The 24,056-nt window shown below is 33.2% G+C and overlaps 1 protein-coding gene and 1 pseudogene across 1 annotated transcript; one reads left to right on the top strand and one right to left on the bottom strand.

Annotated features, from left to right (window-relative positions):
* The first annotated feature begins 9,898 nt into the window (after window positions 1-9,898).
* Window positions 9,899-21,106, top strand: LOC120160680 (ubiquitin carboxyl-terminal hydrolase 15-like). Its single transcript, XM_039171034.1, has 14 exons — window positions 9,899-10,138; window positions 15,827-16,256; window positions 16,617-17,055; window positions 17,145-17,601; window positions 17,685-17,818; window positions 17,950-18,038; window positions 18,281-18,366; window positions 18,467-18,629; window positions 18,795-18,918; window positions 19,053-19,210; window positions 19,322-19,406; window positions 19,588-19,800; window positions 19,971-20,032; window positions 20,280-21,106. Exons 2-14 carry the CDS (start codon window positions 15,970-15,972, stop codon window positions 20,956-20,958), a joined length of 2,976 nt encoding a protein of 991 aa, XP_039026965.1. The 5' UTR covers window positions 9,899-10,138; window positions 15,827-15,969; the 3' UTR covers window positions 20,959-21,106.
* A 515-nt stretch (window positions 21,107-21,621) lies between these two features.
* LOC120160681 lies at window positions 21,622-22,531 on the bottom strand (annotated as a pseudogene).
* Window positions 22,532-24,056: the final 1,525 nt, after the last annotated feature.

The raw sequence follows: 24,056 nt of genomic DNA, 5'->3' as shown, positions 1-24,056 counted from the left end.
TTTTGTTTCACTTGATTTTATAGTTTTTAACTTATATATGTTATGCTTTGCTTTGAATATGACTTGTGATATAAAAAAATATTTTTTATTAAATATTTTTGATATTTTTATTTAATTTTTTAAATAATTATGACATCGTCCGATTCTTTCTACCGATCAGACCGATTCGACCGGTTAAATCAATATACCGATAGCATAGCCGATTTTGAAAACCATGAAAGGAATAATTATTTGGATATTAAAAAAACAAAAGCAATATTGTAGTTAAAAGGGGATATAATCAATGGACCCCATGTAACCCATGTAATTAATGATAAATAGAATAAATTGTTATGTGCAGTATAATTATTAACTACAACCACAATCATACTAGAAAACGACTATTCGATCACCTGTCAGATTTTTCTCAGCAAGGAAAAAAGTAAAAATCTCCTGTCATTGTTGATATTTTGAAGAATTTGATTTTTATTGATTGTGAGACTGAGGTTATGAAAATTATATGGTTAATTTTATCTTATACAAAATTGGGTAAATCACTCAAATGATTATTTACCTATGGTGTTTGTGTTGGTATAGTCATATAATTTTAATTTTAGCAATATGATCACATAAATTTTTAAGTGGCTTCAATCAAATCACATGTCATTAAAATTGAACGGAACAATTGATGTTACAGTTAATAAACTTGATATTATTATATATTTAATCATTTAACCTTTTAGGGTGTGTTTGGTTCACGGAATGTAAGATTACTAGTGAGAATATAAGACTACCAGAGAATAGAATTACTGAGAATTTTGTATTTTGTGTTTGGTTGGTTTAGTAGGAATGTAAGATTATCGTGTTTGGTTAAAGGAATAAAATATTATTGAAATATATATTTTACCAAATTGTCCTTATTATATATTTGTTTTTTAACAAGTTGAATTCTACTATAATTTTACTATAATTAATTTATATATTTTCTTTAAAAAATTAAATTCATAAAATTTATATAAATTTTGTAATTTAACATTCGTATAATTTTTATTATTCAATGACAGAAGAAGAATAATTTTGAAGAAAAAAATTTAAGGGTATTTTAGTTCAAAACGCCAGTAATCCAATAATATATAAGAGAATGTGTAATCACATTCCCGGTAATATACCACAAAAAATCTACTTTTTGTAATAAAAGATTATTGAAAATAAGATTACCGACCAACCAAACATGAGAATGAGGATTTCATTCTTGCGGTAATATTTTATTCCATGAATCAAACGACCTTTAGCGTTTACGATGAACCCGGATTCCATCACAGGTTTGTACGTGCTCCCCATCGTACCCCTCCCCAATGTCTCCGTCAATGCCTTCAACAGATTCATATGGCTGTCCCTTTTTCCCATATATATGGAGTAAGGGGGAGGCAAGATAATAGGCTACCCCCAACACCAGGTTGAGAGCAGCTTCCGTAAGAGACCTCCGAATTATGAAATGCCCTCCGTGGGACTCGATCCCACGACCTCAAGATTAAGAACCTTGTGTTCTACCAACTGAGCTGGATGGTCATTTGCTAATCGCCTGTGCCTAATAACACCAAACTCCTTAGACCCTCACTCTCCCAAAACCCCCTTGTTTCCCACTACTATTACTTCCCATGCCACCACTAAAAATATGTAATTATATTAAGTTTATTAATTGTCATGTCAGTTGTTTTATTATATTTTAACAATATGTGATTCGATTGAAATCATTTAAATAATTATTTGGTCATATTATCAAAATTGAGAGTATGATAGTCATAATGACATCAACCTCATAATTAAGTGATCATTTGAATAATTTATCTATGCAAGTTTTTGTCTTACATTGGATGACTTAGGTCCAAATTTATTTTCATTTAAGTCTGAATATATATATATATATATATATATATATATATATATATATATATATATATATATATAATTATCCAATACATAAATTGTGTAAGAAAACTCTTTTCAATGTTGATGTTTTAAAAAATGATCATTATTGATTATGAGATTAAGAATAAATGAATTTTGTGGTTAATTTTATCTTATATAAAGTTATATCAGAACGAATGAGTTATGTCTTTTTATTTATTTTTCTTGACAAAAGTTATGCCTAAATTTATCTTAGTTAGGCTGAATATATATATTATGATGCACAAATTGTTACTCGTGATAAAATTATCGGAATGGTAACATCTTCAGCCATGGGATAAATAACTGTTACCCATGATTTATCATAACCCTTGTTTTTTTTTTTTGGGGTAAACAAATGAAATCTCACCTAAGAAACATAATCAACAAACTAGACCTAATTCATCCTCATGGAGGAGTGCCTGTACTGCTAAAGGAGCCGATTAGTATGTTTTCCCCGCAAAATCATCTTTTTGGATGAGCTTTGACATAGTGTCCACTACCTATCATAACCCTTGTTTTTTACTTCTTCTCTTTTACTCTTTTTAATCTACTTTTTGTATTATTTTTGTTTTAATGACTATTCTCATTCTTCAATAAAAATAGCAGATTTTTTTAACCTTTATAGTACACTTTTTATGTTATTGTAATAATTTTTTTAGGATTATATTTGACATCATCCCTCTAATTAAAATTTATTTAGACATCTTGTTAATTTATTAATGTTTTAGACGCTCAAATTAATTCTCTTATATTGATATGCACTCATAATCAATAATTATCAAAGACATGTTACGATTGAGTTATAATAAAGTTAATTTGTCAAGTGACATTATTGTTATATGTATTTTTATGTTAGTGTCGATGATGTTTATTTTTCGTAATTGGTATTAATGTTTCTTTTTACGTATACTTTTTCTGAGTTATTAAGTTGAGTTTTAAATAATTTTCTTGTATGGTCATATTTTACTCTTTACTCTCTTTTTTTAATAGTCTGGAGTGATTACAAGATAATATCTGTTCAGAATTTCTTAACATATTGATAATGCATATACCCTCCGGACGTCATTACTCAAACTCATAATCTTTGGGAAGATCAACATTCCCTTTTACCTCTAGTTTGTGTACTATGATGATTTATAGGAAATGATAAGTTTTTGGATTTTTTTTTATTAATCCAGAGTGATTATAAAATAATATATGTTCTAAAGATTCTCAACTATTTGATAATGAAAACTCAAACACCTTTGAAGTTTATGGAGATGAGAAGTTAATATGATTAATATACCCAAATTTTAATCGAATCGTTTTAGAATCCTCTTTACTTAATAAAACTACATGTTACTATTTATTTGAAAATGTATATTTATGTATAAAGAAAATTAAAACACATAGTAAAAGTATTATAAATATGATATAAATATATGGAAATAAAAATCTATATAATTGCTTGCAGCATTACAACAAATTGCAAAGAAAAAATGCCCATCAATTGAAGGGATTCCTTTCTTCTATAGGTATTTGGTATATACCTTTCGTTTGGGATTGAATTTTATGAATTTGAAAAACCCGATATGGATCCAATTACTCCACGTAGAATTCCATGGTTTTTCATATAAAATACGATTAAAATTATTTTTTAAATTTTAATTTTTAAATCTCCAAATCTAGTGAAACTGACTGATAAATGTATTGTCAAAACACACGAAAGAACCCGTATAAGAAAAAAAGGGACACAAAATTGAGAGCTTTCTTCATCATTGGCCATTACTATGATCTTTCAATTCATTGGCCTTCAAATGAATGATACATAGTTTCTAACCATCCAATTAACCTATTGCCGACGTTTTTATTTTCTTATTATTTTTATTATTATAAGATAAAAGGATAATTTTTGTTCTTATAGTATATTCAATTTATTATTTTCGCTCATATCGTATTTTTACATCAATTTAGCCATCGAAGTTGTTTAGTTGTATCATTCTATATCATACCCCTAACTTAAAACCCTAAATTAAAGATTTTAAGCTAGAGTATATGATTTAAGGTTTAAGATTTAAGTTTTGGGTAATTTATAAAATGATGCATTTAAATAATTTTGAGGACTAAATCGATGTGAAAATACGATCGGAGTGAAAATGATAAATTAAATCTACTACAAGGACAAATGTAATCGTTAAGTCTTATTATAATTTCCCTTAGCCAGGGTTAAAAAGAGATTGAATGGGCATAATATGTAAAAGTGTAAAATAAAATTGTTGATGTTACCGATATTTTTCGAAGATTTAATGGTTGTACCTAAGGAGGAGTAGAGAGAGAGATGCATGGTGCCGGCCCTCGCAATAAAATGGGACACACAGAACAGCTCATCGACATGTATATGTTGCATGCATGATTGGGTTCTGATATTTGATGTGACCAATGAAGCAAGGGAAGTTCTCTCTATTTTCGGCCTCCCTGACCCCTACCTTGATAAAGAGGTAATGTTTGCCGAACCAAAAACATTTAAATGTAGGGGCCGGATCATATACAGAAATATATCCAAATTTTATATGTGAATTAAATTTTAATTTTTGCATGTCAACAAAGTTTCTCTACCCCTCCATGCCAATAAATGAATTTGTTCTAATATGATTTGAGATTCAAAAATCATTTTAAAATAAAACTCGTAAAATAAATTCATCATCCTCAAAATTTTATAAATTCACTACCTTAATTTAAAATTTTGTGTCTATTCATGAGGTGACCCCCTGGAATCTGGATTCCCATCGTGAATAGTGGACTTGTTAAAAAAGCTTGGCGGACTGGGTTTGCAATATATGAGTTATTTTCATGCCACGTTAGTGTACTTGACAATTTATAAGTTGAGAGATTCGGATAGTCTAGGCCATGCCTAAGGAGTTGTCATGGAAAGGTCATTCCCCACAGGGGACTTCATATATGATAATAGTATTAAAAAATATTTCTCAATCCAACACTTTTTTTATTTTATTTTTTAAAACAATATTTTTATATAATATATAAGGTAAAGGTGCATCCATTTAATAATTAGATCTAGATATTAACTTATTAAGAAAATAGAAAGATATGTCTTATGAAGAAGTCTTTATATTCTTTTGATAACAATCGTGATTCGAAACTCGATTTTATGATTAAAGGAGTTTGAGTTTTATGATTTATGGTTTTAACTTTATGTGTTTTTAGGATTTAGAGTATGTTAGTTTTAAATTTTATTTACATATAAATTAAATAAATATTAAAATATTAAATGAATGTCTTATATGAAGATATATATAAATTTATTTAATTTAAATAAAATTTGTGTTAAGAAATATTAAATATGAATGAATTATTTAAATATTACAATTTATGGTTGAGAGATGTTAATATAATTAGTACTATTCTAAAGCAGTGGTGAGAAATTGAGATGCCAAGTAGCCGATAACAAATTATTATTATTTTCAAAGTTAATTTAACATTTCATTTTCAAAAATCATTCAAGTAATAATTAATCTTTTGAAATGTGATATGAATCGGTAGTAACTTAATGTTCCATGGTTTTATCCATACCTTCTTATCTTCTCCAACACTTTTATTACGGAGGTGATGCCATATTATCATCATTCCCACGTGTTTTCACAATTAAAAGAAATATCCAATATTTATATACAGTTTTCCATTGACTTGATTACAATAGCTTGTCGATCTTATTATGCACTCACAAGAAAATAAAAGAATTAAATTCGAATGGAGTAAATATGAAGAATATTAATATAATGTTTTAGAAAATTTATAATAAAAATTGCTTCTTTCCATGATATTCACAAACTATTATAGTTAAATCTTGGCAAAAGAGTCATTGTTGTCTCCGTAGTAGACCCAATTTATCATTTCCGTCCCTATCGTATTTTCGCATCAATTTAGTCTTCAAAGTTATTCAATTGCATCATCTTACACCATAACCCTAAATCTTAATCCCATAACCTTTAAACCCTAAACAATAGCAAATATTTTAATCATTGACGTAATTGAGTAACTTCAAAGATTAAATTAATATGAAAATATGATAGAGACAAAAATAATAAATTAGGTTTTACGCAAAAACAAAAATTACCCTTCTACCTTAATTTTTCTCTCAATAAACTGTACAAATTGATTTACGACTGGAATATCAACTTCCCATTTATAACATTATAATCAAGCGTATGACAAGACAAGCTTTCCACTTTAAGCACCGCCCCACTTAATTAATTAGGATGATAAGTAAATCAACAGTTTGCTATATTCATTATCCCGGTAATAATTATATGTTCAAAGCTAACAAAGTTGAAATCCAACTAATTAAGCCTACCCCACATCATGATACATCCATCTATCTATATATCATCTTCACTCACAAGTTTAGACTAAGTTCAGTTCTTCAGAAAAATAATAAAAAAATCATTGTTCTAATTTGATTTGCAATAAAACAATGTAATATAATCATCCATTTATTGAATTTTACACAGATTGGGCTTCAATTGGAGCCGTCCCATTATAACAAAAATATAATTTTGGGGCATCTTTGCTGTCTTTGTGGGTTAGTGATAGACAAATGCCAGTGCCTATTATTACTGAACCTCTTTTGACATCCGCATTAAAGATGTACGTGTGGTTTTATATTAAAATATCAAATTTATAATATGTTAAGGAGTTAAAATATATCTAAAAATATATAAAATTTTAAAATTTTTAGACGGAGGACAGTTCTTACCTATTACTTTAATCTATCCCTGTCCAATACTTTAGGCGAATTAAGAGCTTTTGAGCCAAATACATCTGTCAAAAATGAATAATTACTAGTCCGGCAACCTAATCATAACAGAAGTTGAACGTTCATTAGTGATATTGTCATAAGTTTGCGATCATGTCGTAATGACACTGCAAGCTGCAACACCTTGGAAAAGGGCTTGAAGCCTTGAACCTTTCTGAAACGAGAAGGAACCAAGATCAGCGTAGTCCTTATTTTTCTGATTTAGTCAAAAAATTAACGTCAGAGATTAGAGGACAGTTTATCCATATTGAGTTCTTTTGTTTCCGCAAGGAGGGGAAGAAGAAAAAATAGAATGGAGGTGATGGTTCGAATTCTTTTCTCAATTTTAGTTGAGAGGATTCATAGTGAACTTTCGTGATAGTGTTATTATTTACAGGTTGATATGTCCTATAGATACAATTAAATGAAACTATATTTTAACTCTAAAAGATCATGTGAACTTGTCAGAGATGATATAAAATGATCGAAAGTTTTACTATCGAGGGGTTATGCGAAGACTAATCTTTTGGAGAAGATACGTACAATAGTCTGTCACTAGTAGAAATGATAGTGAGTCATATATTTATAATTTTTCAATTATCAAAACTTTTATCTATTTTTTATCCAGAAATGATCTTAATATTACTCTTTGAATTTGAATTAAATATTAATTATACGTGAAAACATCTGAATTCAAAATTTAAAATCATATATCAAATATCAAATATGTTAAAAGTTAGATGATCGATGTTAAAATACCCTTAAAAGTAAACTTATTCTCTATTTATTAGTATGTAGTTAAATTTATTTATTAAAATCCACAATCTACCTCCGTATAAGTAGTATATAATGAATATTCGAAAATATCTATATAAATAATTAATAAGTAATAATTTTAACATTTAAGTTCATAAAAAAGGAATCAAATATACACAAATATCAAAATCCACCCTCCAAATTATCATCTTTAGTGTTTATATTGCCATTCAAAACAATCCAAACGAGGAGCACGAACGCCCATAACCTCGTGCTCTTAAGATCATGCTCTTACTCATGAAGTAAACTTTCGATCTCGCCAGTTGATGCTAAGATAAAATTGAGCTCTAATGCCATGTTTATTACAAGAACAAGAATTCAAATACAAACAGAAATATAAAAAATACAGACACTAAAAATATCACAAGCCAATAGTACACAACAATATATCAGAAAAACCAGTTACCAATAAGTCGTGAACAACTAGCTAGTTGCTTCTTCGTCGACGTCTACCACCGTGTGTCGACCGTTTCAGCTTTCGGGGTTGAAGTCATTCGACCAACATCACCAGCCATTGAGGTTTCCCAGTTGAAAACAGCACATACCCCATAATCAGTCCAAAAATAACTCCACGTCCATACCCTAACCCTACAACTTTCCCCCAGAATTCCGACTATATGATACTGTTTTGTTGAGTTCTCTTACTATTAAAAGTTATAAAATGATCCTCTGACTATAGGGTTTTATTTTATTGAGTCTCTTAATTATTAAAAGTTACAAAATGGTCAACTTCCTATTTATTATGTCCCAAACTCGTTCATTAATAATTGAGTCTCCCAGTGTGTCTAAGCGTCATGTATTATCCATAATTCTACAAATATCAGCGAACATATATCAATACTCCTTGAGGACCTAAAAAGTCGTGAACCTTGCTCATTCTGAATCACTCAACTTTTCTTTGGTTGTTCTTTCTCTGTTAGTATTTATAGGAGTATTTTGGACTTGTGTAGTCTGCAGCGACCAAATTTTGATTGGAAGCAGGAGGTGACTTGAGCGTGTAAGTTTGTTCGAGGTAAATCGCTTCTTACCCTTGTTTTGAGGATTGCTCTGAGTTCTTTTATATACTCCGTTTGGGAGGCGAGGAATTATAGAATGTTTAAAGTAGTACAAGGGGTGATATTATTCTTGGGGTATCTAAGATACCATGCACAATAGAATTGTAGGTAAATGTATAGATAGGGCTGATACGGTTAACGAGAGATTATGTATAGATTGGGGTATTATTGGTTGAGTTGGAATTATTTTGTATGTTGTATCATTTTACTGTTTTCTTTGGAGATATAAAATAAAATTTATCCAAAAAAAATTATACAAATATATTTGTTAGAACATGATTATAATATAATAAAATTTACAAATACAATATGAATACGTTAATTATTTAATTTAAACTAATTATAGAGAGATATCATAGAGCCCGTATATAGATAAAAGAAAACAGTGATTGAGTGGCAAATCAAAAAATCTTACCTATCACTCACAAAATTCCCTACATGGAAATGGATGATTCCATTTGCCTGTGCTCTATGCCTCTGAGTGTTGAATTGCACATGATTTTACAATTATTTGTTTCTTTATTCTTATTTTTTTTTTCTAAAAAGAAAACCCATTTTAAAAATATATTGTTATGTTGTGCTATTCCCAACAATTATCCTCCACAATTGATCCCATTCCTACACGTGTCCGACAGTAAAATCATTGGGAATCACATCTACGTTTTGGAATTTGGGTCCACTCCCATGGTAAATACAAAATGTTAGAAACTGATTATTTTTATATATCTTGGTAATAATTTTTTATTTAATTAGTAAAATTGAATGATTAATATATTTTAACTTTTTAAATAATTTTTTTCTTGTTGAAACAGAAAATTATCAATATAACTGTTTTTCATTAGCGTAATTATTATTATTAATTATAAAATTATAAGCATCGAGAATTTGATTTTACGGAAAAATATTTTCATTTAAAAAACCAACAAGTGTCATGAGATTAAAATATTTAAATTATTATTTTTAATACATGAAATCATTTGAAATAAATATAAGTTATTTTTTTTATAAAACTATCATTATACAATTTATTAATAATTTAAAAACAATTAAAAAAATGAATTTCCCATACTTTAATTTAAAATTACTTAACTAGAAATAAAATAAAATAAAAAAGCAAAGCAAGTACATTAAACACCCAATTCCACAAATCCAACGGTGGATGACAAAATCACAGTAATATCGTCACCAGTCCCTATAAACAGTACAGGGAGTGGGCCCTATAGATGTCCAATTGACAGCGAATTGGCATGTGCCACGTGTATAAAGTTGTAAAAGTACAGTGCTTTGGGTCTGAAAAGAGCAGACAAATTTTTTTTTCCTCCAAAATCTTAAAAACTGGAAAAAAGAAAATAACGTGAATGCAAAAGAAAGTAACAGAGAGAAAATGTTGTCTTTAGACTTACCATCTGAGGAATCAAAGAATCTTTTTTCAAGGAAAGTAAAACAAAAACCCAAGTTTTGAAGAGAGAAGAAAGGAAAAAAAAACTGTTTATTGGGTGTTTTTTTGCTTTGGGATTTAGATTTGGTCTTCTACTTGCATGAAAGAGAGGTAAGAAAGATTCAAGCTTTACTCAACTCTGCCCATGGTTTCATTGAGTTGTACTTGCTTTACTGCTTATTTTAGCTTTTTGGGGTTTTGAATCTGAGATTGCTGAAATTCTGTGTTTCAATGAACTTGCTGTTTTGAAGAAAAAAAGTTGGTTTTTTTAGCAGAAGAATTATTTGTTAAGCTGTACTTATTCTACTAGCTTTGTCCTAGAAAATGCTGGATTTGCTTTGCGTTATTTTCCCCCATTTTGGGTATAAAAGTAGATAAGGACCTGCAAATAGAACCAGTTCCTAGAAATTGGTTAGTTTTGGTAATGCTAATTGGTCTTTTTCAAATGGGAAATATTTGAGTGACATTCTCTTGGATTTGTTCGTTTAAGTAATATTTACTCTTACGTGCCTGATTCAAGTAACTCTAGCTAAAATGCTGGTGCTTTGAATACAAGTATTTTGTTTTTCAATGACTTAGCTTGTTGTGCTTGAAACTATCGTTCTAATATTTGGTGCATTGTGGAAGTGAGATGCTTTATTTAGCTGTTTTTGTGAGCGGAAAACGGTTTCGGTCGATCCTAGTCCTTACAAGCTAGTAAAAAGATGGTTTCCCCTTCTTCCATGTTGCTCCATTTCCTTCGATTTTGTTGCTCTCTGTGGAAGCAAAGTATAGAGATTTGATCAGTTCATGTCATTTGTCTAGTGGAACTGCTTTTGTCATAATGAATCCTCCGTAAAAATCAGATATGATTGAGCTTTTTCCGAACTCAACCTAATTTAAGGTGTTTTGATTCTTCATTATATTAACAGATTGTCCTACAGTCAAAACAGTAGATATATAAGTTTAGAAATAAATAGAGAAATGAAACTATAAAGGAGAGAGATGGGAATGACTTATCTTCGTATATTTGTAGACTCAAACCAGCAAACTAAAGTTGACTGAAGCTTGCTTTAGTTGCTACATTTAGTACCTGGTAGTGGTGGAACAACTTTTCTGGACTTGTTAAATAGAAACCATTTTCCCATCGTCAAGTTGGGGTAAAGCTCCTCTGTGGCATAGAAGAGAAATCTGATTGTAATGGTTGTGCATCTTCATGTTTATTGGTAGCTAAAACTAGAAATCTTGTCACTTTTTTGCCTTTTTTTTATCTGAATGATGTATATATATTTTATCTGAATGATGTATATATATTTGGTTGCTTTAAGTTTTATCGTCTTTGATTTGGTAGGTATATGTATGAAGCGAGCAAAGTTTTGCCCCGACTTAAGTCATCCTTTAACAACCAAATTGTAGAAATCAGAGTATTTATCTGTATTTTCATATTATTTTCAATAGGAAGATTACATCTTTATATACAAATTATCTCTCTAAAGTAGGAAACACTTAAGAAAGGAAAAATACTAATCCTAGGATGTGATCCCTTAAAATAAGGGATTGTATAAATATATGTACAAAATCCCTTAACTAAAGGAATGATATCAAATCATAACAAATCTTATCTCTATAATTCCTACACTTCCCCTCAAGCTGAAGAATATACATTGTATAATCCCAGCTTGAATAGGAATTTATTGAAAACAGGCTTTGGCAAAGCCTTAGTAAGAATGTCTGCAACTTGTTCTTATGAAGGAATGTATGAAAGTGTGATTGTCTTTTTGTTAACTTGATCAGCTATAAAATGCCTATCAATCTCAACATGCTTTGTCCGATCATGTTGAACTGGGTTCTTGGCAATTTGAATAGCAGATTGATTATCACACAAGACTTCAAAGTGATCCTCTTGATTAGTGCCAAGTTCTTTCAGTAGTTTAAGTAGCCAAATTCCTTCGCATATTCCCAATGCTAGTGCACTGAATTCAGCTTCAGCACTACTTGAAACGACAAATTGTTTCTTACTTCTCCAAGTTGGAAGGTTACCCCAAACAAATGTGCAGTAGCTACTAGTGGATCTCCTTTCAGTAAGGTCTCCGGCCCAACTAGAGTCTGTAAAAATCTTATCAGTTCTGTCTTGTGCCTTTTTAAACATTAAGCCGTGTCCTGGAGTTTTCTTCAAGTACTTGAGAATTCTATTTACTGCTGCCATATGCTCTTCAGTAGGATTAGTCATGTGTTGACTTATCACATTTACGGGAAATGTTATATCTGGCCTTGTCAAGGATAAATAAATTAGTTTCCCAACTAATCTTTGAAATTTCTCTTTGTCTACTAAGGACCCATCTTCTTTGCTAAATTTCAAGCTTGCCTCTATTGGTGTATCAATCGGCTTACAACCAAGAAAATCAGTTTCTTTGAATAAATCAAGTACATGTTTTCTTTGGTTGATTACAAGTCCTTTTGACCTTGCCACCTCTATTCCTAGGAAATACCTTAGCTTTCCCAAGTCTTTGGCTTCGAATTCCTCATTTAACAACTTCTTCAAATTGCAAATCTCTTCTTCATCATCTCCGATAAGAACCACGTACACAATAAGGATAGCTTTCTTATTTGTAGAAGTTACCTTAATGAAAAGAGTATGATCGGCGAGAGACTGCTTGTAGCCGTTTTTCATAATGACTTTAGTGAACCTTTCGAACCAAGCTCTAGGTGATTGTTTTAATCCGTATAGAGACTTGTTGAGCTTGCACACCTTGTTACTTCCTTCAACAGACTTTAAGTCAGGTGGCAACTTCATATAGACTTATTCTTCTAGCTTGCCATTAATATAAGCATTTTTTACATCAAGTTGGTGTAATTTCCAATCGCAATTTATAACCAAACTCAGGAGTACTCGAACAGTATTCAGCTTCGCCACAGGTGCGAAAGTTTATGTGAAATCTATCCCATATGTTTGCGTAAAGCCTCTGGCCACTAGTCTAGCTTTGTATCGTTGAATACTACCATTGGAGTTATACTTTACAGCAAAGATCCATTTACAGCCAACATCCTTTTTTCCTTGAGGAAGGTCCGTAACGGTCCAAGTAGCATTTTTCTCTAGTGCACAATTTTCCTCTTCAACAGCCTTTCTCCATTTTGAATCCTTTAGAGCTTCAGCTATGCTTGTGGGAACCTGTTTTTTTTATCAAAGTTTGCTGTAAATGCTTGAAAAGACGGCATCAATGAATTATAACCAGCAAATTTTTCAATAGGATGTTTGGTGCACTGTCTAACCCCTTTTTTAATAGCAATAGGGAAGTCATCTAGAGTAGGGGAAGTGGACTTACTGATTTCTTCTTCTATTTTGGCAGCTGAACCCAAATTCAATTCTCGGCAAGCATCAGATTGCAAAACAACCTCAGGAATATGTTTTCTTTTCCTTGTATAGACACGAAGTTGTTTGATTGGTGATGTTTGTGGAAGATTTTGAATTGGAGTACGTGTGTTTTCAGGAAAGGTGTTTAAAGTAGGTGTGGGTGAAGTAGTGATAGGTACTACAGATGAATCAATGGGAGTAGTCACAGGTGACAAATCTGTAGGTAAAGACAAAATTGGTGGCAATTCTGAAGGTTGAGAATGAAGAGTAGGAGGAGATACTTGATGTGGCTGAAAATCCTTCCATGTCTCCCCCTGAATTTCAGCCTGAGTGAATTAGGGATCTTGCTCATAAAATGTTATATCCATAGTGGTAAAAAATCGTTTAGAAGGAGGATGATAGCATTTATAACCCTTCTTAAGTGAAGAATACCCAACCAGTACACACTTTAATGATTTAGGATCTAACTTGGACTTATTAGGAGTAATGTTTTGGATAAAAACAGTACAACCAAATATTTTAAGTGGAAGAATGGAGGAAATAGGCTTAAAATGGGGAAAGTATTGCAAAAATATAGATTGAGGTGTTTGAAATTGTAAAACCTTACTAGGCATTCGATTGATTAAATATGTGGCAGTTAATAAGGCTTCCCCCACAAATATTTTGGAACATTAGTGGTAAATAGAAGAGAACGAGTAACTTCAAGGAGGTGTCTATTTTTTCTTTCGACAATGCCGTTTTGTTGTGGGGTGTCAACACAAGAACTAATCTGAACTATGCCATTTTCCTTGAAAAACGCACTCAAAGACTTAGCAAAAAATTCACTGCCATTATCAGATTTAAAGAGCTGAATTTTAGACCCAAATTGAGTGAGAACCATGTTATAAAATTGGGTAAAAACACCAGCAGTTTCAGATTTATCTTTTAGCAAATAAGTTCAAGTTATCCTACTGTGATCATCAATGAAAGTGATAAACCACTTACAATTATCATCATTCTTCACCCGAGAAGGGCCCCAAATATCACTGTGGATCAAAGCAAAAGGGTGAGAAGGCTTATATGTAGAAGGAGAATAAGTTGATTTAATATGTTTGGCAAGAGAGCAAACTTTGCAAGAAAAAGAATTTGACCTTTTATGAATGAATAAAGCAGGAAAAACTTTTGCAAGATAGTGGAAACTAGGATGGCCTAAACGATAGTGCCATAGCATAACATTATCAATTTTTTCTAAAGCGGTGAAAGATTTCGAGATTTCGGTTTTAGTAGAGGCAAGAAGAATATAGAGACCATTATGCAAACTGGCCTTACCAATCATCTTCTTCGAGTTCAGTGCCTGCAAGTACAATCAATATCATTAAAAATTGCAGAGCAGTGCAAGTCGGTGGAAAGTTTACTAACGAAATCGAGATTGCAAGCCAGATTTGGTGCAAAGAGGACATTTTTAAGTACAATCTGGTCATTGAGAATAACAGTGCCATGTCCTATTTTGCACAAGGAACCATCAACCGTTTTGACAGCTTTACCAAAGTTTGGAAAAAAATTGCAAAACAAATCCTCATTACCAGTCATATGATTCGTAGCACCAGAATCGATGATCCAATTAGGGGTCGACTGGGAGGAGAAAAAAACTGTAGCATGAGGTTTACCTTCTGGTTCTTTCATGACCAGATTACCTTCTGATTGAGCAGCAGAACCAGAAAAATTTTCTGGATTCGAAGTGATCTCAGGAGTAGGAGAAGAAGTTGTGGACATCGTCTAGGCTGGAAAGAAACCGTAACCTAATCTGATACCATGTAGAAATCAGAATAATTCTCTGTATTTTCATATTATTTTCAATAGGACAGATTGTATCTTTATATACAAATTATATCTCTAAAGTAGGAAACACTTAAGAAAGGAAAAATACTAATCCTAGGATGTGATCCCTTAAAATAAGGGATTGTATAAATATATGTACAAAATCCCTTAACTAAAGGAATGATATCAAATCATAACTCTATATTTCCTACACAAATCTTTGACCCTAATCCCCTCTTTCCCAGTAATATATCTGGGTTTGATTGTGTTGTCAACAGGAGGATTCCAATGCCGACTGGGAATTATATTCCATGTTTCCCATCTCCATGTTTTTGTAGGATGAGTGCCTAGACTGAAATTGCATTGCTGATATGGTATCTAAGTTTATCCATAGACTTGATTTATTTTTTTCACTGCAACCCATATGAATGGTAGCATCTCCTTCATCTTGAAATAACTTGTGAAGGTTTGGCTGCACTATTTCTTGAATGTATGCAAAGTCGGGAAACAAATAATCCACTTTTGTGTTTTGATGCAACTTCTTGATGCAAATATACAAAGTAGAATGCCAAGCAACTCTCTTTATACTTGCGTGTATGTATGATAGTGCGGTTCTTTATGTAGCAATCTTATGTGTGACCTAACCTAATGAGTCAAAGAAATCTTGACAGTGTTAAGGGGAAGAGAATGATTTTCAATTCGTCATTTGTTACTGGTGTGGAAGTTGATTTCAATGGGCGTATGTAGCTTTTGAAGAATATATTCTGGATGGCAAATCTGAGATCAAATTGGTCATGAGAATGCTTGTTGGAACATGCTTGAGCCAAGAGAAGCTGATATACCCGCATTGTTTCTGGTCTTGGTGGTGCTTCCTCTGGTTGCTTATTTCTTGCTTGGGAAATGGAGTGAGGTTTCAAAGAAACGAGATAAGATTAGCGTACTTGCGTATCTTGCCGCTGAAGAAGCTCTTATAGCAGAAAGAATGGCTGCTGCCAGTGTTATTCCAGTTGCTCCTATTTCGAAGAAGGGATTGCATGTGTGTGCTAGGTGTTTTGGTCCAGCTACAACTCGCTGCTCGAGATGCAAGGCAGTCAGATATTGGTATATTCTATCCCTTAGCATCTGCAATGCATCTTTTATTGCTATACTTCATTGTTGTTGAATGATTTTATTGTTCGTGAAAGTAAAGTAAAATATTGAATCAAATGCTTGATAGCAGTATTCTCTTGTCTAGTATCACTCCGCAAACATAGATATGCCTCCCCTATATGGTTGCCTTTTTTAAATGAATTTTGGATTCATTTATATCCTGAAGTAAAGTCTTTATGTTCTTGGGAACTTTTTGTAAACTCTAGCAATGGGCTGATAAATTTATTATTGATTTTGGCTGTTGAAAATTTTCCTGAATTTTATTTTATTCTGCATGATATTTCTTACTTTAAAACTGTTGAATTTATGCAGTTCTGGGAAGTGCCAGATTATTCATTGGAGGCAAGTTCATAAGGAAGAATGCCTGCAGTTGGAGAGTGAAAGCTCAAGCTCAAGCTCATTTCCTAGTGTTGCCTCATTTGAAGAATCTGCGCTACTCAGTGACAACATGAATTCACAGTTCTCTGAGTACATTAATAAGCAGTTTGCCAAGGAAAATGCAGATAACATAAATCATTGTCCCATAACCACTGGTTTATTTGATAACGGGGATTGTTCTACTACCTACACCTCTCAAGTCTGTGCACCAGAGAAACGTACAGACAAAAGAATTTCTCGTCATTCCAATGGAGAAATACTAAGAAGAGAGGATGCAGATGTATTTGATTCTTGTGATGAGACCTCGAGGACTAGAGCAACTAGTTCGACACCAAATAATATTTCTTCAAAAGAAGCTCATAGAAGGCATAAGGTTCTTATCTTAACATTCTTTTTGGTAGAAGGTGTTAACTTTTATTTAATCACATGGTTTCTGATAATTGCATCAAACTATTGCTGCAGTCGAGAACTAGTGGCTTTGTTGTATCCGAAGATGGAATCTTAAAACAGCAAAATGCCAATGGCTCTAACATGCATATTCATGGACAAAATGCAAGTACTGACATGCAAGAGAGCCATAAACATCAAAGCCAACAAGGCAATATTCCCGAATCCAGAAGCAGTTATGAAATTTCTGGCCCACCATATTCTGTAAAAGGTGGGACAAGCGCACATGAAGCTGAAAATGCCTTTGTCTGGAGTTCAGAGAATATAGTCAACGGGGAAAATGCTTTCAGTGGTAAATCAGTAGAATTAGATTGTTCTGGGGTTGCATTAGCAAAAGAATGCACGAAAGTTAGAAGTTCATTGCAGTCTGTAGGACCCAAAATATCTAAGTCACCTAAATCAACAGTGAAAGTGTCTGGGGAACGATTGCACCATGAAATGGAGAGAAAAGGACAAATTCCTGATCAATTAAGTAGGTTTTCAATATTTCTTTCTTAATATTTTAGCCATGCTATTTTTTTGTACAATTTTCATGCAGAAGTTCTGGAATGACAGGTAACATTCTGGCACCAGGAATCAATGGAGCTGCCAGCATAGGAGTTATGGGGATGATGAGTTTACGGAAGTCATCTAAGCTTGCCAGGCAGGATTTTGCTGCATGCTATGGTGATAGACATAAGAAGATAAAGGTCAGTTCCTTTACATTTATCTATGATTATTATCTGTTCCACTCTTCTGTTGTTGAGTTAAATTATTTCACGGGGCTCTTGAATTGTGAATGAAAAACTCTTGACCATGATCTATTATCCTATTGTCTCAGATGCTGTTTCCTTACGAAGAATTTGTAAATTTCTTCCAGTGTGAAGTCTTCGACTTATCGCCAAGGGGCCTTCTAAATTGTGGAAACAGGTCACTTTTGTTACTTTTATTGTCCTACCTTCCACTATATTTGGAGTATGGTAGTAGTATATGTTCCTACTTCCTACATCAGACCGATCTGTAATAAAAAAGCAGTGTGTTAAACATCAGATCTGAACAATTTAAACATACTGCCTTTTTGGATTTTCCAGGGGATGACTTGTTTGTATGCATATAAAAGAAAGTTTTAGGAGCTCATGTTTTATGAACTCATTAAGGTTTTCATTTTGCAGCTGCTATGCTAATGCTGTTATGCAGTGTTTAACCTTCACGAAGCCTCTCAGCATCTATTTGCTTCATGGATATCATTCAAGAACCTGTACTTGCTTTTATTTGGTTTACTTGTTTTTTTTTTGGTACATAAAAATATTGACATTGTTCAATCACATGCATAGCTCACTTTGTTTAACATTATATAGGTTACGGGAAAGATTGGTGTCTTATGTGTGAGCTTGAGCAACATGTTATGCTGTTAAGAGATGGTGGAGGCCCCTTGTCACTTAGTAGGATCCTTTTGCACATCCGAAGTACTAATGGGCAGATGGGTGATGGAAGTCAGGAAGATGCACACGAGTTCTTGAGGTCTATAGAATTCACTTGCCGACATCCCCTGTCTCCCTTCTTTTTCCCTTTTTTATGTGTCTGGATTTGTTAGTTTTCGATTTAAATTTGATGATTTTACTTGATGTAAGAATGAAAATTTCATCACCTTGCCTCTCTAAAAGTTCCTATTGTTGTCTGTTTCAGACTCTTGGTTGCTTCAATGCAATCTATATGCTTGGAGAGGCTAGGCGGGGAACAAAAGGTCGACCCCAGGCTGCAGGAAACGACATTTATACAGCATACTTTTGGAGGGCGTCTTAGGTCAAAGGTGTTTAGAACTATTTTACTTAGTTTTACTTTTATCTCGTGATTTACTTTTGTGGTGCTTCATTTTACCTTTCCTTGATTCATATATGTTTATGTACTTTATTTGTTGCCTAAATTGAATATCCATGTAACCAGGTGAAGTGTCTAAGATGTTCTCACGAGTCAGAAAGATATGAAAGCATTATGGACCTTACTTTGGAGATATACGGTTGGGTTGAGTCACTGGAAGATGCATTAACTCAGTTTACAACACCTGAAGATTTGGATGGAGAGAACATGTACAGATGTGGAAGGTACGAAACCATTGTTTCATTGTGTTACCATATTATCATTTTATTAGAATTATTAATTAATTTGCTTAAACTTGTTTAATTTATTGGCTCTGCGAATATTTTTGTTAAAAGGTGTGCTAGTTATGCTCGAGCTAGGAAGCAATTGCGCATACACGAGGCTCCTAACATTCTGACAATTGTCTTAAAGAGGTTTCAGGTATTACGCAACTCTACATAATGTCCTCTGTTAATGTCATGTAATAAATGCAAGTGTATCTCAGAACTTGCTGTTTTGGTTTTTAGACAACTAGATCCGAGTTTTCTGTTGGTTTGAGTATGTTGATTTTTTATTTGTTAACTACTTTATGTGATTACTTCTTGACGTGGCTGTTAATCAGGAGGGAAAATATGGGAAAATAAACAAGTGTATTACTTTTCCTGACATGCTGGATATGGTTCCTTTCATGACTGGAACGAGTGACATCCCTCCACTTTACACGCTTTATGCTGTCGTGGTGCATTTGGATACACTCAATGCATCTTTTTCTGGACACTATGTGTCATACGTAAAAGATTTGCGAGGCAGCTGGTTCAGGATAGATGATACTGAGGTAAAGCTACACTCCCCTTTGTTCACTGGATGGCTATTGGTTATATGCATGACCATAGTGGTTTTACTTGTCTAAAGCTCACTGGTTGAATATCTCTTTGAAAAACAGCTGCTCAATTAAAATATTTTTGCAATGGAATTGAAACACGGGTTTGGTGTATCCCCTTTCAGGTACATCCAGTCTCAATGAGCCAAGTGATGTCTGAGGATGCATACATCTTATTTTACATGAGGTAGGCACCTATTATTTCTGAGCGTACTTCGGAAATACCTTCTTCCTTTCCCGATTTTCTCCCTTCCCTTTATTCCTTTTATTGATTTTCTAATCCAATGTAATCAGTTGGTTTGTTGAAATACTAAGATTTGTTATCAGTTTTCTTTTATATGATAATTCTTTATGCTTCCTTGTTGTATGAATGTTACTTCTGGTTTCAATATCAAAGTTCTCTTCTAGCTCTGAAAGTATGTAAATCTTCCAAGGTCATACCCTCGCCCTCAAAGAGCAATCGCTGAAAAGATCAAGCAAGCTCCTGCTAGGCTCATCGCTTCGAAAATGGAGAAGCCGTCACGGTCATCACAAAGCAAATCGAGCAGCCACTCTGTTGGCCACAAGCTTTACCCAGATTCCAGGCCTGAAATCGCTTCAGGCTGTATCAACCGCAACTCTAATGGCATTCTCAGGCAGAATGCAAATAGTAACATTCATCGAGTGGTAGAGATGTATGCTGAGCGAACCAATTTGAAGTTCTCTGATGCTACGTCTAGCGATTGGTCCCTTTTCACAAGCTCAGACGAGGCTTCTTTTACGACAGATAGTGCTCGAGACTCTTTCAGTACTGCTGACCATACCGATGCAAGCAATGGAGATCCATTCTCAATCTTCAATAACTTGTACACTCCAGACTCATCCTCTTGCGACACAGTTTCGTGCAGAATGTTTTCAACTAGTAGACCCCATACGAGGTATGTCATAGAGGAGAAGGGCTATGTTCTGGATTCCTACTCGGCCCAACTAATGAACCGAGATCAAGAGAACTTCAAACAGGTATGTGATTCTTTGACAGATTTTTCTTTAGATACTGACCATGATATGTTTGTAAAACATGGGAGTAACCCGGAAAGTACTTTTGATAGAACTTATGCCCATTGTGAATGGTAGTTCATGGAATATCCAAGTGATTAAAATAGTGACTTAGCCAAGTTAAAGGTGTCGCCTCAATTTTTGTTTTTCAATGGCTTTGTTGATTGAGGCATGTAGATCATATGAAAGAAACCCAAATGAAAGTATTATTTCATATTTTCTGAAATTGTGTTTTTTGAAGATTGTATATAGTACAGGCATTTCTCTTGGGTTCTTTTAGGCAATGTTCAATTTTGGGAACATTCTAATCTCAGTCTGCAGGCACTCAAGGGACAGCCCTTACATATAAATGTATATACGTACACATATATTTCAAGGTTTTGGTTTACTGCAACTGACAAAGGTTTTCTCAAACCACATCAGATGAAGATTATGCAGATGCAATAACCCTTCATTTTTCATTTACTTGTTCCATTGGACTCGACTGTATTAGACATGACATAAGCGACGGCACACAGCACTGCCTGAAATGAAAAAGATAACATAAATGATAGGCCCGAGCTTGAAGTTTTGGGAAGTGATCATCATAACCAGGAGAAAGACTGAATGATCAAAAACCATTTGTTTTTACATGCTACATGGTAGATACCAATCCTCATTCTCTCATACAAACTTCAGAGACTTATGACATGCGTAGTATTTTTCAGTACTATAACCTATAGGTCTAGGAAGCTAGCTTAGTTGAACTTAAACTGGCAAGAACTCATCTTCCAGATCAAACAACATCCAAATCTCATTCACCCTGCCACTAAATTCAAAAGGAGAGTTATACTGAGCAACCGTATAGACCGAAGTGCCATTATTTTTCCGAGTCCTCTCGATTGCACCGGACCAGACAGTGCCTTCAAGACTGGCTTGCAAAGCAGCAGCTTCCTCTGCAATGTTATAGTCGGTGACAAATCCACCGAATTGCCTTATTGCTACATATGTAGATTTCCATCTTTGGAGATGGAGGCCTTCAGCTGGTGGTGGATTCGCCTGGTTCACCTTTGGGACGTAAAAGCTGACGGTAAATGACGACTCGCAGAAGGGTCCATCGCTTGGTAAAACTTCAGTTATCACTGGAGCTGTCATTTCTATCTGTTGCTTGTATTTGTTCTTCCCTTGAATGTAATCAAATAGCCTATAAGCAAAGTACGAACCATAAACTTCCGTTAATTTATACTTTGCTAGCTTAAGAGAAACCTTTAATTTGTTATACCGAAGACAAGACTCCATAGTTAATTAACTGAGAGACGATAGTAAAACTTACTGAAGGAAGCCAGTCCTGGTGGCATCAACAAGAGAAATATCTTGAATGGGGGACGTTTACATCCACACACTGGAATTGTACCTGCGAATCTCATAGCCATTGCCTTGTTGAATCACATCGAAACTTGGGCACTCGATACGATTACATGTTGGTGGAAATATCCCAACTTTGTTCTTGCTGGTTTCTGGTAAGAAACCAATGTTTGAGAGTAGACTCAAGAGAAGTGATAGCTTGAATGGGATGAAAGCAGCCATCAATGGAGTTTCTTTTCAAGTGAATTTGAGTTAAAAATTTATGAGTTCCAAGGAGGGAAGTGGGATCTTTTTATTGTTGTTGTCTTCGTTTAGAATTGTTCTGAAGAATCAGTGTTTCTTGGCCAGACGTTTACAAGGACTACTACGGCGATAAAGGTGGAAATTTTGAAGCCAGCTACCATCCACAGAAATTTAATCTACAAGTGGATAATTTAAATTTGATTTATTTGTTCATAAATAAATGTTTTTCTAGGAAAATAAAATATATTAATACTTTTTAACAAAAAAATAGGTTTTTATTCAATAAAAATAATATCAATCAAATTAGTATTTAATTTGTAGTGTGGATACTAACGTATTTAAATTATAATTAAATCAAAAAGATTCTTCTAGTCCCTAATAAGGGATGCCTTAACCTATTTCATCCACTCCAAAACCAAATGTTTGAAAGTTCAATTCCTTTTCACTCTCTCTATAATATGATAATTTGATTTTAATTTTTTATTTAAAATCAACTTATAATTTCAAATGTAAAGTAAGGGATTTTTTAGAGGAATAATAAATGCAAGAAAAATAATAAGGAAAATTAATACGGGAATAAACTATTGCAGTCCTGGACGATTATTATAGTGGAGTACAAATTCATCGTTTCAACACGACGAGTTTTAATAAAAAAATATTATTTGAAGGAACTCATCATTCCAACAAGATGAGTTTCAATGAAAATTCATCTTGTTGGAACGAAAAATTCGATTAAATAATAATTTTTATTAATACTCTTCATGCTCGCCTTCACTATAGCAATTGTCTTAAATTCAAAATTTTCCCTAATAATTGTATTACCCTCTTTTTTGGATGAACTATGTATTTAGTACTTAAACCATCAGTTTTAGTCCGTTTTAATACCTTAACTTTTAATTTTTTTCAAAACCATACCTAACATTTGATTTTTATTTCATTTTATTACCCGTCGTTATAAACTTAACGGATGGGCTGATGTTATATAGCTCCGGTGGATGGACGACCAATATGAACGGTGAACCACGAGAGAATGATGAGTTGATCAACATAGTCCAGTTTCAAACCCATCTGATGGTGGGCCATGAAGATCGGAGGATAAAGAAATCGAAGAGTCTATCGTCGATTTGGGGAGATTAAAGCACTTCTTTGTGAAACGGAGGCTGGAATCCCATTCTAGGGATTGAAAAGGTGCAAGATGAAAAAGTTTGGGCTTCATTGGCCGACGACTGTAGATGCAGCGGTCAGTGAGCTCGTCCGTTAAGATTTTAACGACGTGTTATTAAAATAAAACAAAAACTAAACCTTAGTTACAATCTTGAAAAAAAATTAATTACTAAAACAGATCAAAACTGATGATTTAACCGTAGTTTACTTTTTTTTATCCGACGTGAATTATTTGGCCAAAAAAGCCTCAAAGACAATGTCATATTTCCCTTTTTCCCTTGTGCTCATCAACAACACAATTGGATTCAAAAGCTCTCACGAGGCCCAGTACAATATTTTTATAGCTCACATACTGATAACTGATCAGTTCCATCTGGACTAAACCAATAACAGCCCACCAATAAACTTGTAACCAATCACCAACA

Source organism: Hibiscus syriacus, unplaced genomic scaffold, assembly GCF_006381635.1.
Source record: "Hibiscus syriacus cultivar Baekdansim isolate YM2019G1 unplaced genomic scaffold, ASM638163v2 tig00111392_pilon, whole genome shotgun sequence".
Lineage (NCBI taxonomy): Eukaryota > Viridiplantae > Streptophyta > Magnoliopsida > Malvales > Malvaceae > Hibiscus > Hibiscus syriacus.
This window is presented reverse-complemented; position numbering and strand designations above follow the sequence as displayed.